Here is a 16,999-nt window from a genome sequence, read left to right as displayed (position 1 = left end):
TTATCTAGTGGAAAACCTGCCAATAAGTCTTCATTTTCCCTGCAACGCTGCTTCTTGAGAAATGGGTACAGTTCTTATAGAAACCAATGGGCTGAATTCTCCGGAGTAGGAGACGTTCCAGATAATGGCTGGAGGTCTAGAACTGGAACATTCCTCAAACTCATAATGATCCTTAACAGGGTCTTTGAAAATAAGTTTTCATACAACCCCTTTACAGCATGCCTACTTCTGATTTTTGGGATGACTGCAATTGTATGTATGCTACATCATTAGTAAGTAAGCACTGAGCTATATGAATGAGCTTTGGAAGAACTCTTTCAGAGTGGGGAGATGGCTGTCATTACATCTTCAATAAATGCCCAAGTTTACATTGATATTTTGGACAGTTTTCTTATCCCATCAATTGAAAGGATGTTTGGGGATGATTATATCATTTTTCAAAATGATAATGCATCCTGCCATAGAGCAAAAACTGTGAAAACATTCCTTGAAAGAAGACATATAAGGTCAATGTCATGGCCTGCAAATAGTCCGGATCTCAATCCAATTGAAAATCTTTGGTGGAAGTTGAAGAAAATGGTCCATGACAAGGCTCCAACCTGCAAAGCTGATCTGGCAACAGCAATCAGTTGGAGCCAGATTGATGAAGAGTACTGTTTGTCACTCATTAAGTCCATGCCTCAGAGACTGCAAGCTGTTATTAAAGCCAGAGGTGGTGCAACAAAATACTAGTGATGTATTGGAGTGTTCTTTTGTGTGTTTGTTTTTCATGATTCCATAATTTTTTCCCTCCGCTTGGTCTGAAAAAAATTACCCTTACTGAGTACCACATTTTTTATCTTGATTTCTTTTAGTGTTTCTTAAAGCCCTAAAGTTGCCATTTGAAATGACTTTAGTTTTGTGCCATGTCTGTGATCTGCTTTTTTTCAACAACATTAAACAACTGAATGAACATCCTCCGAGCCCGGTGATTCCATAATTTTTGCCAGGGGTTGTATATTAAAAGGGTTGTTTCATTTTATTAAATGGGTAGAATTGTAAAGTGCTTGTAAAATCAAGTCACTTTGCAATTTACCTCTTATTAAGAATCCTCTATATTAAAAGAGGATAGCCGTGACTTTATAAAAAAACAACAAAAAAATGTACCTAAGCACTAACAGGCAGGTAATTGCAACTTACTTGCCTGTTGTGCACTGCGCCGTTCTTCCCCGTCACAGAGAGGTCATAGACTGCTCCTGCCGGGGATTCAGAAGCCTCTGCTGACGTCATATCTACAGAGGGGAGGCTTCTTTTCCGCTTCGCTTTGTCGCCGATTGACAACCGGATCCCCGCTGCCTAACTGGGGGAGCCGGCTGTCAATCAGAATGACGTCGGAAGTCCTGCCCCGTCAGCAGAAACAGCTGAATCCCCAGCAGGAGCGGTCTGTGACTGCTCTGTGCCTGGGAAGAACGGCACCGGGCACAACAGCCAGGTAAGCTGCAATTACCTGCCTATTAGTGCTTAGGCACATTTTTTGTTTTTACATAAAGTCCTGGATATATCCTTTATGCTATGTTCCCACTGAGTTTTTTGGTGAGTTTTTGATGTTGCAGATTTTCAGCACGCACTAAGCAAAATAGGTTTCTTGCATTTTTTCAAAAATACTTAGCGTCAAAAACTCATCATGTTAACTTAACCTAACAAGAACAAGTGGATTTTTAAATCTGTGGTTTACAGTTCATTGCCATGATTACCAGCCACCTCTGCACGCTATCAGAGGAGGCCAATTTCCTAAGCAAGGAGCTACAAAGCTTGCAAGCACAGCTCTGAAGCCGGCAAATAGCTGGCTCCTTTGGTGCCACAGAAGCAAAGCTGCATCTGCTTGCAGCACCAGAGAATGGCAGAGAAAGCAGACTGTCAATCATCATGAGTACATCAAAACCAGGGAAGAAGTAAGGCAGGGGAGCAGTGCGCTCCTGAAGACAGGACCCTGAGACAACTCCTCTAAAGCTTTGTTTATCCAGTTCAAAATTACTTCAAATTTACAGAAATAAAACCCCAAACCTAATGATTTTATTCTCCCAATACAGTAGTTTTGATGATAATATCGATCTGATTAATTTCTCAACGTAGAGGATTTCTGTGAATCTGATTATTTTGTGTTTGGCACCAAAACAATCTAATGAGGGCTGTTAACCTTCTATGGATGGAAATGATGTTAGGTTTATGGCCACAAGGTGAGATTTTGTAGGCTATTTAATTGACGGTGTATGAATTACATGCCCACAATTTCATGAGTCCCAAACTGCAGTTATGTTGGATGTGTTTTATCATCAGAAAATATTATGCACATGCTGTGCATAGAATATAAATGATTTCTAATATTTTTGGCATCTTATGCAAGATCGGACTGCAAACATTGCATGAGATACAAAATATGGAGAAAAGTATTGGGACACCTGCACATTACATCTACAAGAGCTTTCTGTTCTTCATCCATAGGCATTAATATGGAGTCTGTCCCCACTTTGCAGCTATAACACTTCCACTCTTCTGGGAAACTTTTCTACACGATTTTGGAGGTGTCTGTTGGAATTTTTGCCCATTCACTGAAAAGAGCAATTTGTGATATCAGACACTGATACATGGAGAGGCCATGTCAGAATTCCTGTTGTCCTTCTACAATTTGACCACTAGTGGTTGCTATTGTTCACCTAATTATGCTGCAATCCCACTCCTTACCACTGGAGGCTGCTGTTATGTTCTGCAATTGCCCTTTACTAAGATGGCAGATTCTGAACCTGGGGGATCCATCTTGTTTCCTGTTTGGGCCTACTTAAAGCCGCATGGATCTCTCACTCATTGCTTGAGTATTGTGTCTAGCTGTTAACCTAGTTCAGTCTCTAGCTCTGAACATTCTTACCCAGATTGTTCTCACCTATCTACGGATGGTTACCTCCAACTCCTTTTCTAAACTGCAAGAACTTCTATTACCGCTTGCTGTTCCGGCTCGTGCTCCTTCAGCCACTGGTTTCCAGCCATACTACGCCAGTATCTAAGCAGGCCGGACTCACAACCTCCGTTAATGGTGTTGTATGCGGTGGAGGTCTGAGCTTGTTCTTCCACACCAAATTCCCCCAACCATGTCTTTATGGGCTTTGCTTTGTGCACTGGGCACAGTCATGGGAAACAGAACAGGGCCTTCCCCAAACTGTTCCCACAAAGTTGGAAGCATATAATTGTCCAAAATGCTATATTGGGTTCTCAATGTATAAAATGGATTCATAACTTTGAGTAAACTTTTGTCAGTGCCCCCATTTTTCCATCCAAAAGAGATAAAACTATACACCACAGAGTCTACGTTCCACATCTGGAGCACAGCAGTCATGTTTCCCCCATCAAAAGCCATTGTGCTACCACCAGCCTTACTATTTTATGATAGACCTTGTTGGATCTTCATAATAGCCAGTGATATCATTGAAGAATATTGTTCACGCATTGGCCATTAATAACTAATTATTCATCGCTTAGTAGAGAATGTCAAGACACCAAAACAGCCATAGAGGAATATTGGTTTGGTCATCCGGGGCTTTCTTCACAGTAATGTGAAGTCTGTAGGAATACAATGGAAAATTGAAACTTAACTAAGTTTTACTTTTTTGCTCCTTTAGGCCCCCGGAAATATTCACATAGTAGGGATAGTTTTGTGTTTTAATTACACTTGGGGTGAAAAAACAATATCACTAATGCAATACAGAAGATGTTGCATGTAACGACCGATAGTAATGATCGTCAGAGTGATAGCAGTCAGATAGGTGATGCATCTATACATATCCATAGAAGTGTGGAGAGCAGTAAATCGGCCTCTTAACTTACTTATCATATGTCTGAAGAGGCCTGAGGTAAGTTGCCAGCAGTAACTGAAGTTCTTTTGAGTAGCTTCGCTCAGTTTCCAGAATATTCTGCAGGACCTTTAAGTGGAAAATGAGAACAATTTTTATGTCGCAGTTATAGAAAACCTGTAAGTAACAAGATAACTGACTAATAGAGACATTTATTTTCTTTTTTTAATTTGCAAATATTTATTGAATATTATATATTAGTTTTCATTAGAGCTGGATCTTATTATTAATAATCCCGTTGTCCCTTTCCACCCAAAGGATACATGCATGGGTGGAAAAGGTAGAGCTGTTCTCACTGTAGTGAATATACCAAGGATCAACCACAAGAACTCCATTAGCGGTGTTCATGCACATCCTAAAAGGAAAGCATTTCTGCAATTGGGTTTCACTGAAAAAACTTTGACCGTTTGGTTTCTACAATCTTCATGTATCAAAGGATATAGCAGACTGCAGAATGAGTTACCATCACATGCCCTTATATCAGGGTCTGTGGCCATCACCTCTCTTCTCCTGAAAAATTTTCTAAGATGACTTATGACTAAATCAAAGTTGAACTTTGATTTGGTCATAAATCTTCTAAGAGGAGCCTTCAGCAGGAAGTCAGCACACTCGACTAGCAAAGTGAGGTGGAACTACAGGAGGTAACCCTAGGCAGTGAGTTAGAAACAACACATTATGGGCCAGTAAGTGAGTAATTTAGAGGCAAAGCTGCCTCTGCCTGCAGTATGGTAAAGATCTCAGCTTTGACCTGCCCTCCGGCCCAAATGGTCAATCTTTAAAGGGACCCTAACAGGGGATACATGCTGCTCGATCAATGGGAATACCCCCCTGCTCCCCTTAAGTGACAGGTCTCTCCTTGCATGTGTTTATAGGGAGAGACCTGTCACTCCAAGAGAATAGGTGGGTTGAAGCCACTGGGGACCCAACTGTCCGACAAGTCTCCCGTGTGGCTCCATGACGAGTGGCTTTTAAAGTATGTGTTTCAATGAAACGCCACAGCATTTCAGAGTCAAATATACAAGGCTGAAATCATGCAGCCAGTGTCTGATACATGCTGCCCAAACCACAGGCAGCATGTATCAGCTGTCAGGTTCACTTTAAGAGGGCACTGGCCTTGTAAATCGGGAAGCTGGGTGGTGGGGAGCCGTGCGTTTGATTTAGAGTACAACCCTTTAATTCTGTAACAGACCAGAGTTACTGACACAATGAAGATCGTATATAAGAAGGCATTCTTCATGTAGTTTCTGGTTAAGCCAAAGGACCCATAGAATAGAAGCATGCAAACGGTTACCCCAACAGTCCGTCAGCAGGACACCGTCTAGTAATGGGGGTCATTTATATATGGTGAACACATTAGGGGACTGTTTCCTACGTAATTTACTGTTATATTAGTGTATATTATGCACATTAATATATTTAAATAAATAAGATTTACTTCCAGAATACAGCAATTATCTCTATGTATTAGATATTACATAGAAAATATTTTCTTACCGCTGGGTAGTAATTTTTGGTTAGTTGAGCACTTTCACAACCCTTCAGTCCCTTTGGAGAAAGTGGTTTATCTAGAAGAAAGGATACATTTATATGGTGTTAAAATAAGAATATCGGTGACCGAATTATGGCTGAATCTGAAATGACAGTGCATTATCTTTGGCGACCCTCAGGTGCACGTACTTCTATTTATTAGTGTACACAGCATTTACTTTTATTATGGGAATTGTGAGAAGGAATTATCTAAATCTTAGACGGTTTCCTTGCCAGAGCACTGCTGGTGGCCTTGCATGCCAACGATGGAGAATCGGATTTCTTATTAACTTGCTCCCACTCTTACAGATAGACCTGGATCTATTCTTGGAATATATTTTTTAGTCGTTGCCAATGCTGCCTTTATACAGAGACAAAGAGGAGATTTCATTGAGAGCAGTACACCAAAATCGCGAAGGGGTTGTAACTTTTTCTTCCCCCCCATTTTCTGATGCTCCCACCACTTTTCTCTGGGCTTAGCGTAAATTAACCCATTACATGTGGATTTTGTCACAGATTTCAACCTACTTTGTTACAAAGCATTGCATAGGATGAATCTGCAGTAAACAGCTTGACAAGAACAAATATGCAGAATATCTGAAAATTATAATGCAGACTTTTCCCGTGGAATGGGGTTTCGTAAATTCTGTAAATGTCTAAATTTGTGGTGCAGAATTTCCACTTCAAATCCATAACAAATCCTGAATGTTTTACACTAAGGTATCTGGTTCCAATTCTGTAATAGTTAATACAGTAGATCCTTCATAGACTTCTTCGGCAATGTGCCCATCTTTCCATTTAGGAGTGTAGTTAGGTGATGGTGTGCCTCTTCAAATATGAAGAGGATATAGTGGGCCTTGGTGGGGGAGTGGAATGGATTCCCCACTTAGGGATGGCAGAAAGATAAAGGCCTACATAGGAGACAGTTCAAGAACAACTTTACTCTCGAAAGAGAACAAAGCTGGGCAGTTAAAGTGTCTCTCAAGAGGTAATTTGCTTGGTGTTTACAGAGTATCTCGCAAGAGGCAATCGCTTGAATATAGGTATATAATTGGTATGTAGAACAGCAATGGGCTTCCACTCGCGGCACGTTATTCAGCCTGCTGGCAATATCTTCAGCAGCTCTTCCTTTTTTTCTTTAACTCTCAATGCAACACAGCACATTTTCTTGGTTCTGATCTTAGCTGCCTCTCAGTTACCGTATAATTATTCCTCACACACAAGCATATCACTGGCATCAGCATGCAGACTCCATCCTTACACATGGTGGGAGGCTAATCTTTGCATTTCTGACCATATTGATTGCCTAAGCAGGAATGGACCAAAAAAAAGAGAGTCTCCCAGTAATAATCGTTTTTTACAGTTATGCTGGTGCTCAACATAACAACAACAAGCATTTGTCAGGTGAAGGAATTAAGATGGAGCATTAACCAGCTGCAATAAATCTGTGTCTTTATTTAAAATCTAGTAAAACATCAGCACTTCTATAGTAGTAACAGTTGAGCAGACAGCATGATACAATGTGAAATAGATATCACCTGCCCACTCCACTCCCACTGGAGCTTCGCTGATGTTTCACTGGAGCTCATGATCTACAAGGCTTCGCTACGCCAGCTTGGCAGTCTTAAGGAGAAACTTTATCCCTTAGACTCTCCAATAAAGGCCTATCAACCAGTCTCCTACTTTGCACTGATGAAAGGCAAGAACCCTGAAACAGTAGTGTGCAAATGGAGGTCTTTTTCTTTTGGAGAAGCTCGTAGTTATGCTTTATATATTAGGTCATAAGGCAAAGCCTTTTAAAAGGGTCAATATTTAATTCTAAGAGCGCTACCTTTAATAGGTGGCACCAGAGAGCCTGTTCTCTTTCACTGTAAAAAGACTATTTGCATATATTATTCCCAGGGAGAAATGCATAGCCTATATGTCTTCCTAAGCCAGCTTGCCGATCTCCTTAAGAAGAACCTTTACGTCTTCGACCCTGCATGGAAGGTCTCTGAGCTAGCCAGCCACTTTCCTGCTTCCACTGATGAGGGGCAAAAAACCTTGAAACAGCTGTCTGCAAATTGAAATCTTTTCCTTTTGGAGAAGACCGTCGCTCAACTTTATATCCAAAGTCATGTCCTTTAAAAGGGTCAATATTCACTTGCATGATTTGCACCGCTAATTGGTGGCACCAGACACCTTGGTCTATTTCATTTTGAAGAGGCTATTTGCTTTTTGGATTTTAATAAAGACAGAGTTTACTACAGATGGTGAGTGTGGCACTTCCATTCCTTTACCGTACATAGCTATGACACAGACTTTTTCGGTTCGACTCCCCAACTTTTCTTCTTCTTCTTCTGCCAGGCTGGTCTGTCTGTATGTTTGATCTCTACTGGTGGGATATATTAATTGTTTATGCTACAACGTTTTCAGGGGCAAGAGTGCACATTCGAATGCCAACCCAATGTCGCCCTCTGACCCAGTTGTGTCACCAACATTTCACTGAATTAAAACAAATCACCTATCCACAAGATAGGTGATAACTTACTGATCAGTGGGGGGGGCCATGCGCTGGGATCTAAACCGATTTGCAAAATGGGGAATTTTTTATCCCCGATGCGGCACGTTTATGCCAGTTAGAATCGAGTTCCATTCATTATCTATGGGGCAATGGAAAAAAGCCAAAGGCAGCTCCATATTGAATGAATGGAGCAGAGGTCCAGCATGCGCACTGCCTCTCCATTCTAACGAGGGATTAAGGAGCCCTATCCCACAGATCAGTCCAGGTCCCCGCAATTCGACCCTCTCCGATCAACAAGCTATCATCATGTGGATAGATGATAACGTTTTTGTCCAGTAAAAACAAGTTAACTCTTTAAAACACACCACCCAACCTCCGCTTCTAATGAGTGGCACCTCAGACCTATAAAACACTACCAGTAGCATCCTGTTGGCTATTATATGGCTTGGGATGTACCTCCCCATATTGCATTTCTCCCATTTTCGCACATTTTGTTGTAAATTGTGACAACACCCACAATTTACATGACAGTAGTATGCATCATACACATATCAGTCATAGCGTAGCTAACTGAAATAGAAATATATTTCTGTAAAACGAGTAGCAGCCATGCCATACAAGCATCTGAGATTCTGGATTTAACATGTCTGATCATGTTTTTCCTTAGGAGAAAAGTAGAGTCAGATTGTCTGGCAGTAGACTCACTGCCAACCCAAAAATGCATATTTATGGGAGACGGAGAGGCGATTGTCTTAATGGCCATCATGGATAACCTGTGATCTTGAACCCTTTCATTCCCCTTAGCCTGACCTCTATACTTACCGTTAGACTTGCATTCTTTGACATAGTTACTGGGGAACCAGCCCGTTTTACCATTCAGGGTGCCTTCCCACCAGCCTCCATCCACTACTTTGGTGACATGGATAGTGTCACCTTTAGAAAAGGACAATTCATCTTCATTCTGCTGCTTGAAATTAAACTTTGCTTTCACAATTAACTGAACGCTGCCATTTCCTGTCATGTCCTGATGTGAAATGATAAGAAAAAAAAAAGATAAGAACTAAATATAGTCAGAATTTACAAAAAGAACAGAAGAAATTAATACAGTCCAATACGTGACAGATCGCCCTAATAACCAGTGCCCTATAATTATGACACACTGATGCGAGACCGATTCGCTCCTCTTCATCTCATGCCATTCTATTTCTCCTACCCTTATAGAAATAGCTGAGCTTGCCAATGTGCAGTCTACTAGGATTTAGGTCAGTATTTTCAGCTTATTTTTTAATGAGGCAAGGAAAGAAAAAGCCTGAGAGTCCTGCCTATCCGGCCGCCCACTCGTATAAAAAGAATGCGAGTCCTGACCCACCCAGAAATCGGGATTAGCAGCTCTAGGCTATGAAAGTTCTGCTGAAAATCCTGATGTGTTGGCAGGAAAAGTGCTGCATAAAATATGCACATTTTTGCCATCATTTTTCCATGCGTTTCTGTTACGTATTTTTCCCAATTCATTAGTATGGGCGAAAACTACTGCAAAAACGCTGCAAGAATTGACATGTCGCAGATTTGCGGAAAATCTGCAAGGAAAAAATAAGCAACAGATATCAAAAATCTCAATCGCTTTGCTGGAACTGTAAGATGCTGCATATTATCCGCACCAAATCCATGCAGAACAAAAAGCAACAAATACACATGTGCACACAGCCTAATAGTAAGAATTTAGAAGAACTTACAATAATTGAAAGCAGGACTCGTATGCTTACTCTAAGAGTCCTGGCAGCATTTAAACAACTTTAGACATGAAAATCAAATAAATAATTATATTATGCATCCCTAATATCAGCATCTTTCCTGTAATCTCCCTGGCACCCCGCAGACATGGTGCCCAAGGGCAGTCAGAGGTCTAGCAGTGTCCCCCCCAGGAATAATATATTAGAATACCTATTAGACAAAAAGTACACACAATAAGTATCACTGCACCTGTAATGATCAAAACAACATAATAATCTTGTTATTTAACCTACATGGTGAACACAATAAAAAATAAAAGTCAGAATTGCTACTTTTTATCCATCTCCCTACCAAATAAAAAAAAAAAAACAGAATGAATTGCAACCAAACAGTATCCCAAAGAGGTACCAAGAAAAAACATCAACTCATTCTGCAAAAAAAGAAAACCCTCACACAGCTCCACCGATGGAAAAATAAAATAAAGCTATAACTCTCAGATTAAAGTTTCACAAACATTTTTTTAAATAAAAAAAAAACGTTTTGGGCAAGTATTAAATGTAAAGTAAAAAAAATATATTTTGTATGATCTGCAGTGTAAAGGTAATATGCTATTTATATCGTAAGGTGAATGATGCAAAAATATAAAACATTAAAAAAAAATTATATAATTGCTGTGTTGTTGTTTTTTGCTTGTTTTAAATTTCCCAATATAAAGAGTTAATAAAAGTTCTATGTACCGCAAAAAGGTGGTAATGGAAATTCCAACTCCTCCTGCAAAAGGCCAGTCCTTGATTGGCCACGTTAATGGAGAAATAATAAAGGTTTGATTTTCGGAACGTGATAATGAAAAAAAATAAGTAAAAAGAAAATGGGGGTGTCTTTAAAGTGTTAAAATGTAATACCATAGGTTTGGATTGCCTCCGTAGTACTCGGGTTGAACTATCCACTCCCTGTGTGTTTATCTGGGAGGATGCGGTGAAGCTATGCGATCGTGAAGACGTTCGAGAACATGGCCTCTTCAATGTCTCTTCTGGCAAGCACAAAAATGTGAATAGTATTACGTAAAATCGGGAATAATGGACAATAATTAAGCATAATACACAATAAAAAAATATAAGCACATAAACAGAAAATAATATATTGAGCATAGCAGATTTTCATACAATAAGGCCTAATTCAGACAGCAGTAATTTTTCTGGTATGCAAGAAAAAAGTATTCCATTTTCATCAGTGTTTTGGATCAGATTTTAATCAGTTTGTCCGTTTTTACTATCAGCGTTTCATCTGTGATTCAGATCAAAAACAGACATGGGGTTTCATGATGTTTATGTGGACACTCAGTCCGCAAAAAAAAAAAAAGAAAAGGACGTGAACATCTGCATAGAGGTCATGCGATCTGTCTATTAAAAAAGGTCAACAGCACACATGCGTGAAAAATGGATGTCTGAATAAGGCCTAACTTATATACCACATACAGAGCATACCTTTCCTATTATTACAATATGAATACATGTAATACAGATATCACTGTCTCCAAGAAGAGAATGTCAATGGCATTAATAGTTCTGAGACACAGAAAACACAGCGTTAACTTACACTGGACAGTCTGAATACGCGCCACATTTAACATAGTGGCTCTCACTGGATAAGGAATTTGGCGCATCTTTAGGCACTTTTACCTAACTTTACAATACTTCTTGGTTAGCTTTACTTTGCATCGCTTTTATGTATCTATTATGTTGTCATATTTTCAGCCATGTCCCCTTCCTACGGAAGCCACAACTCCTCCCACAAAGCCACATCCCCTTTTTAAAGTGGGCTGAAAAAAGTTTTTAAATACATGAGCCATAATTCACCATTTTTTTTCGCCCTTACAGATATTGCTCTGAATTTATCAAAATGGTGCAAAAATATATATCATTATTTATTTGTTTTGCACATTTATAGAGTTAAATAAGTTGTCCACTACTTTGACATTGATGCCATCAATGTATGATCGGCCAGGGTCCCGCACGCGACACCCCCGCCGATCAGCTGTTATCGGTGCCAGAAGTCCTTACCTGCGGTGCTTGGCCGTCCATCTGTAGTGGCCGCCGCGGGGTACTGCACATCCGCCGGCCACTACAACTTGATGGCCAAGCACTGCAGGTAAGGACTTCTGGCCGACGGGCGCCGACGCTGGCACCGATAACAGCTGAACGGTGGGGGGTGCCGCGTGCGGGAACCCATGCCGATCATACATTGATGCCTTATCCTACGGATAGGGCATCAATGTCAAAGTAGTGGACAACCCCTTTAAAAGTTATTTTCAACTGGGAAAAAAAAGCCGGGAGGGTAATGGAGTACATATGCACAAGAAAAATTGCAACTTTATAAAACATCATAAATGGTTATTTAGGCAAAACAATCTGGAATTGGCTAACCCCCATGACACTGATGGACGAAAAAGAAGAGTGTCAAGAAGACTAAAATTTTGCAGAAGATTGCATCAGCTACAGAAGGTTCACATGACCTCAGGCATGGCCCCACAGACTTTCCACTAATGCCTTACAGCCAGCACATCACATAGTATAGCGCAACCAATCAAGATGGACTATCATAGCCTGTATAAAAGAGAGGCAGACAATTTAGTGTGATTCAGGATAGTGAGAAGATGTCAGAGCACAGAGCTCAGTAACAGAAATAGAAAGAGAAAACTATAAAACATTGGAGTCATTCTCATCTGCTCGTTTTTGACCAGGAAAGGTCTTTTTAGTATGTGACTGTCACTGCAGCACGTTGTATATATCTATTTTTGGCGTGTAGTGCAGAGCCACTGTGGTTCTTTCTTGCCCCTCAAAAAGTTGGATCTCTTTTCCTTATTTGACAAAGTAATATTGGCACACTCCCCTGATGAGGCCTCACCATTGAGGCAGAAACGCGTTGGAGGGGGCTATTTTTCTTCTGGGGTTAATTTCTGATATAGGCTACACTTGGGTAGTGCTCTTGTCAGAGTAGGAGACAAACAGGGCACGACAAGGTACATAGGGAACATTTATTGTACTCCTGTGTTTTGGCTGATCTGTCTCCATACCTAGGATTGATCTGAGTCATCAAGGTCTCGGTGAGATCGTGATTTTTTTAATGAGCACTGGCACTATGAGCACTTTATTATGTGTTTTTTATTGTTTTATTAAATCTAATTTAAGGTTCTTCATGCACTAGAAAGCAGCAAGCCAATATTTTTCAAAGAAAAAAAATTTGAGCTTAAGGTCAGTCATAAGCGACCAACTGTACTGACTTTTTACATTTCTTACGCCATACATTTTGTGAAGAGGAAAATAATTTTTTTTTTTTTAAGAAAATTGCCTAAAATTCTAACATTTAACTTAGACTTTCTACCTCATATGCCACACCAATACAGCATTATGTTGCGTTTGCTGTTGCTTTTTTGGAGGTATAACCACATTCCTTGCTATTCTTGTCACGCACTCTTGGGAAGGCAGGATTATTATTTAAAAGAAAAAAGTAAACAAAAAAAATGTTCACACTGGTACATGCCACACCAATACAGTGCCCTAGGAATGCATTTGGATTGCTGAACATGTAGCTACCTAGCTAACATTTTTGGCATGTCCTTTTTTGGCAAAAGGTACTGTAAAAAAAATGTATGGTAAAAAAGTGGCAATAGCAATGAATAGGGATTGTAAAAGATAACAAAAAAACATCACAGCTAAGAATGTGGGTGCTGCAAGCTGTAGCATCACCAGCACCGGCAATATCCGGCTGGGTAGTAGTAATAATTCTAAACGCAGGTCCAAATTGTCCACCTTTGCCTCCAGCAAGCGTACCAGTGGGAAGAAGTACAGTACAGACCAAAAGTTTGGACACACCTTCTCATTTAAAGATTTTTCTGTATTTTCATGACTATGAAAATTGTACATTCACACTGAAGGCATCAAAACTATGAATTAACACATGTGGAATTATATACTTAACAAAAAAGAGTGAAACAACAGAAAATATGTCTTATATTCTAGGTTCTTCAAAGTAGCCACCTTTTGCTTTGATGACTGTTTTGCACACTCTTGGCATTCTCTTGATGAGCTTCAAGAGGTAGTCACCGGAAATGGTTTTCACTTCACAGGTGTGCCCTCTCAGGTTTAATAAGTGGGATTTCTTGCCTTATAAATGGGGTTGGGACCATCAGTTGTGTTGTGCAGAAGTCTGGTGGATACAAAGCTGATAGTCCTACTGAATAGACTGTTAGAATTTGTATTATGGCAAGAAAAACGCAACTAAGTAAAAAAAAAACGAGTGGCCATCATTACTTTAAGAAATGAAGTTCAGTCAGTGCGAAAAATTGGGAAAGCTTTGAAAGTGTCCCCAAGTGCAGCTGCAGAAACCATCAAGCGCTACAAAGAAACTGGCTCACATGAGGACCGCCCCAGGAAAGGAAGACCAAGAGTCACTTCTGCTTCTGAGGATAAGTTTATCCAAGTCACCAGCCTCAGAAATCGCAGGTTAACAGCAGCTCAGATTAGAGACCCGGTCAATGCCACACAGAGTTCTAGCAGCAGACACATCTCTACAACAACTGTTAAGAGGAGACTTTGTGCAGCAGGCTTTCATGGTAAAATAGCTGCTAGGAAACCACTGCTAAGGACAGGCATCAAGCAGAAGAGACTTGTTTGGGCTGAAGAACACAAGGAATGGACACTAGACCAGTGGAAAGCTGTGCTTTGGTCTGATGAGTCCAAATTTGAGATCTTTGTTTCCAACCACCGTGTCTTTGTGTGATGCAGAAAAGGTGAACGGATGGACTCTACATGCCTGGTTCCCACCGTGAAGCATGGAGGAGGAAGTGTGATGGTGTGGGGGTGCTTTGCTGGTGACACTGTTGGGGATTTATTCAAAATTGAAGGCATACTGAACCAGCATGGCTACCACAGCATCTTGCAGCGGCATGCTATTCCATCCGGTTTGCGTTTAATTTTCAACAGAACAATGACCCCAAACACACCTCCAGGCTGTGAAAGGGCTATTTGACCAAGAAGGAGAGTGATGGGGTGCTACGCCAGATGACCTGGCCTCCACAGTCACCAGACCCGAGCCCAATCGAGATGGTTTGGGGTGAGCTGGACCGCAGAGTGAAGGCAAAAGGGCCAACAAGTGCTAAGCATCTCTGGGAACTCCTTCAAGATTTTTGGAAGACCATATCCGGTGACTACCTCTTGAAGCTCATCAAGAGAATGCCAAGAGTGTGCAAAGCAGTCATCAAAGCAAAAGGTGGCTACTTTGAAGAACCTAGAATATAAGACATATTTTCAGTTGTTTCACACTTTTTTGTTAAGCATATAATTCCACATGTGTTAATTCATAGTTTTGATGCCTTCAGTGTGAATGTACAATTTTCAGAGTCAAGAAAATACAGAAAAATCTTTAAATGAGAAGGTGTGTCCAAACTTTTGGTCTGTACTGTATATGGCACATCACTTGTCTCATAATCAGTGGATGATATTTCCTCTGACAGTGACACAGTCAGTTTGTGTCAGTGTTCTGCATGATCCACCTCCACAATAGTTAATCTTTTACATCGTAGACTTTCAATTAAATTAATGACTTCTCTATCTGTTCTGCCACTTAGACACCTAAAAATTAGCATTCCAGGGGCTGAAGAAGACATTTCACAACAACTTCCAGTTGATTTATTGTAGGAAATGACCAGTCAGCCTTCATACTTGAATGACAATGGGTTGGAGAACATGGAGGGCACGATTCAAACGCCAGCTGTGTTGGCGACTCTGTCAGTCTTTGTAGTAAAGTAACTTGCAGTGGCAGCAGATGTGGTAGTGGCACTCTGAGTCAGGGCAGATCTAGAGGTGAGAATCAAGCAGGAGGGGGAATGGGGGGGGCAATGAGGTCCCACACTAAGACAAATGCCAGTCAGGGATGATGACGATGACAAATGTGGGGTGGATCAGACCTGGGAACCAGATGGTGATTACGAGGAGTGGATTACATCAGTGAAGGAGGTTGGGGGCATTGTCAAAGAGCAGAGCCGACGTTCGGTCAACAGATCTTCCAAAGCCAGACAGATCTGCTTCTTCTGCAGGAGAAGGTGATGCCGCGACTGTTGTCTGAGGAGGCTCGGTGGTGTCTGAAAGCTCTGGTCATGGTGGTGGTGAGGTCTACTTGGTGTGGGAATTATTTTCTACATTACCAGCCAATTAATTTTTTTGCACTCTGCTGACTCTGTAAGAGTAAAAAAAAGCCATGGATGTCCAAGCTCAAATAGACAAGGAACTATGGCTATCAATCAGCACATGAAGCGACATCACCTTCGTATTTGAAAAGACAAGGTTTAAACCATCCTACTACCACTTCTCATCTTTTTCCTTTCTTTCTGGTAGTCAGGTTGCATACTCAAGTAGTGCTGGTCATCAACACCATCATCATCCTCATCTACTGCTTTCTGTACTCTTCCTCCGTTGTGTCTTCAGTTAGCTAAATATGCACCCAGGTAAGATGTGTCCAGTTACTTTTTTTTTGTTTTTTTTTTCCCGAAACTCAACTCTCACATGTCCAACTTTATCACAATCGCAGCAATACCACATGGATTGTACTAGCTTTTAGGAAATGATGTGTAGGGATTGTACTCACTCAGGTGCGATGAGAGGCAAACAGGAGGCATGTTCCTCTAAATGTCCATAGCAGTTTACTGGCTTCATAAACCGTCAAAAGCAAAATGTAAACAAACAGCCTTTAGTCCAGGCAAAAGCAAAAGAAAACAGTCCTTTAAGCAAAGTCTCTGGTAAACCGGACCTGTGGTCACACAGGCTGGTAAGCATCCAGCACACAGCTCAGTCTGGAGACAACACATAGGAGGCCTTCTCCCTCCAAACACAAACCAAGTGCCAAACAACAACCTCCATTATATAGTCTGCTAACCACACCCAGAGGTGAGGTATGTGGGTAGCTAGACCCACGCATCTCTCTAAACTACCCGTAACCTGGTCCCAGGTGCACCAATTAGTCCTCTTAGTGCTTTTCTGCACTAAGAAAAAATACTCCGGGTTACATCACAGAGACCATCCATCTCTGTGACACATACCTCCCATCTACTACGCGACCATTAGCCAACTTACAAATGAGATGTGCTCAACCTAGAAGGGAAAAACCTAGCCACCAGTTTTATAGTTTTAAGGTTGAAAGGAGACACAAATCCATCAAATTCAACCTATACCCCAGCATGTTCATCCAGAGGAAGGTAAAAATGCCATGGGGCAGATGCTTCCTTTCCGACACAACATACAGCAATCAAACTAGTTCCTTGGATCAACGTCTCATCATAAAATCTAGTACCGATAACCTGTAA

The 16,999-nt window shown here is 40.9% G+C and overlaps 1 protein-coding gene across 3 annotated transcripts in view; it reads right to left on the bottom strand.

Moving 5' to 3' along the window:
* Positions 1–16,999, bottom strand: part of ARHGEF6 (Rac/Cdc42 guanine nucleotide exchange factor 6) — a 127,132-nt gene that overhangs the window by 87,330 nt on the left and 22,803 nt on the right. For all 3 annotated transcript variants that reach the window (XM_073641265.1, XM_073641266.1, XM_073641267.1), the window contains exons 4-7: positions 10,545–10,672; positions 8,734–8,935; positions 5,376–5,446; positions 3,856–3,950 (exon numbers count right to left, since the gene is read on the bottom strand). In XM_073641265.1, the coding sequence (XP_073497366.1) occupies positions 3,856–3,950; positions 5,376–5,446; positions 8,734–8,935; positions 10,545–10,672 (496 nt within the window). The remainder of the gene's footprint in view (positions 1–3,855; positions 3,951–5,375; positions 5,447–8,733; positions 8,936–10,544; positions 10,673–16,999) is intronic.

This window comes from Phyllobates terribilis, unplaced genomic scaffold (assembly GCF_046119375.1).
Source record: "Phyllobates terribilis strain yellow unplaced genomic scaffold, ASM4611937v1 Scaffold_7__3_contigs__length_470593459, whole genome shotgun sequence".
NCBI lineage: Eukaryota > Metazoa > Chordata > Amphibia > Anura > Dendrobatidae > Phyllobates > Phyllobates terribilis.
This window is presented reverse-complemented; position numbering and strand designations above follow the sequence as displayed.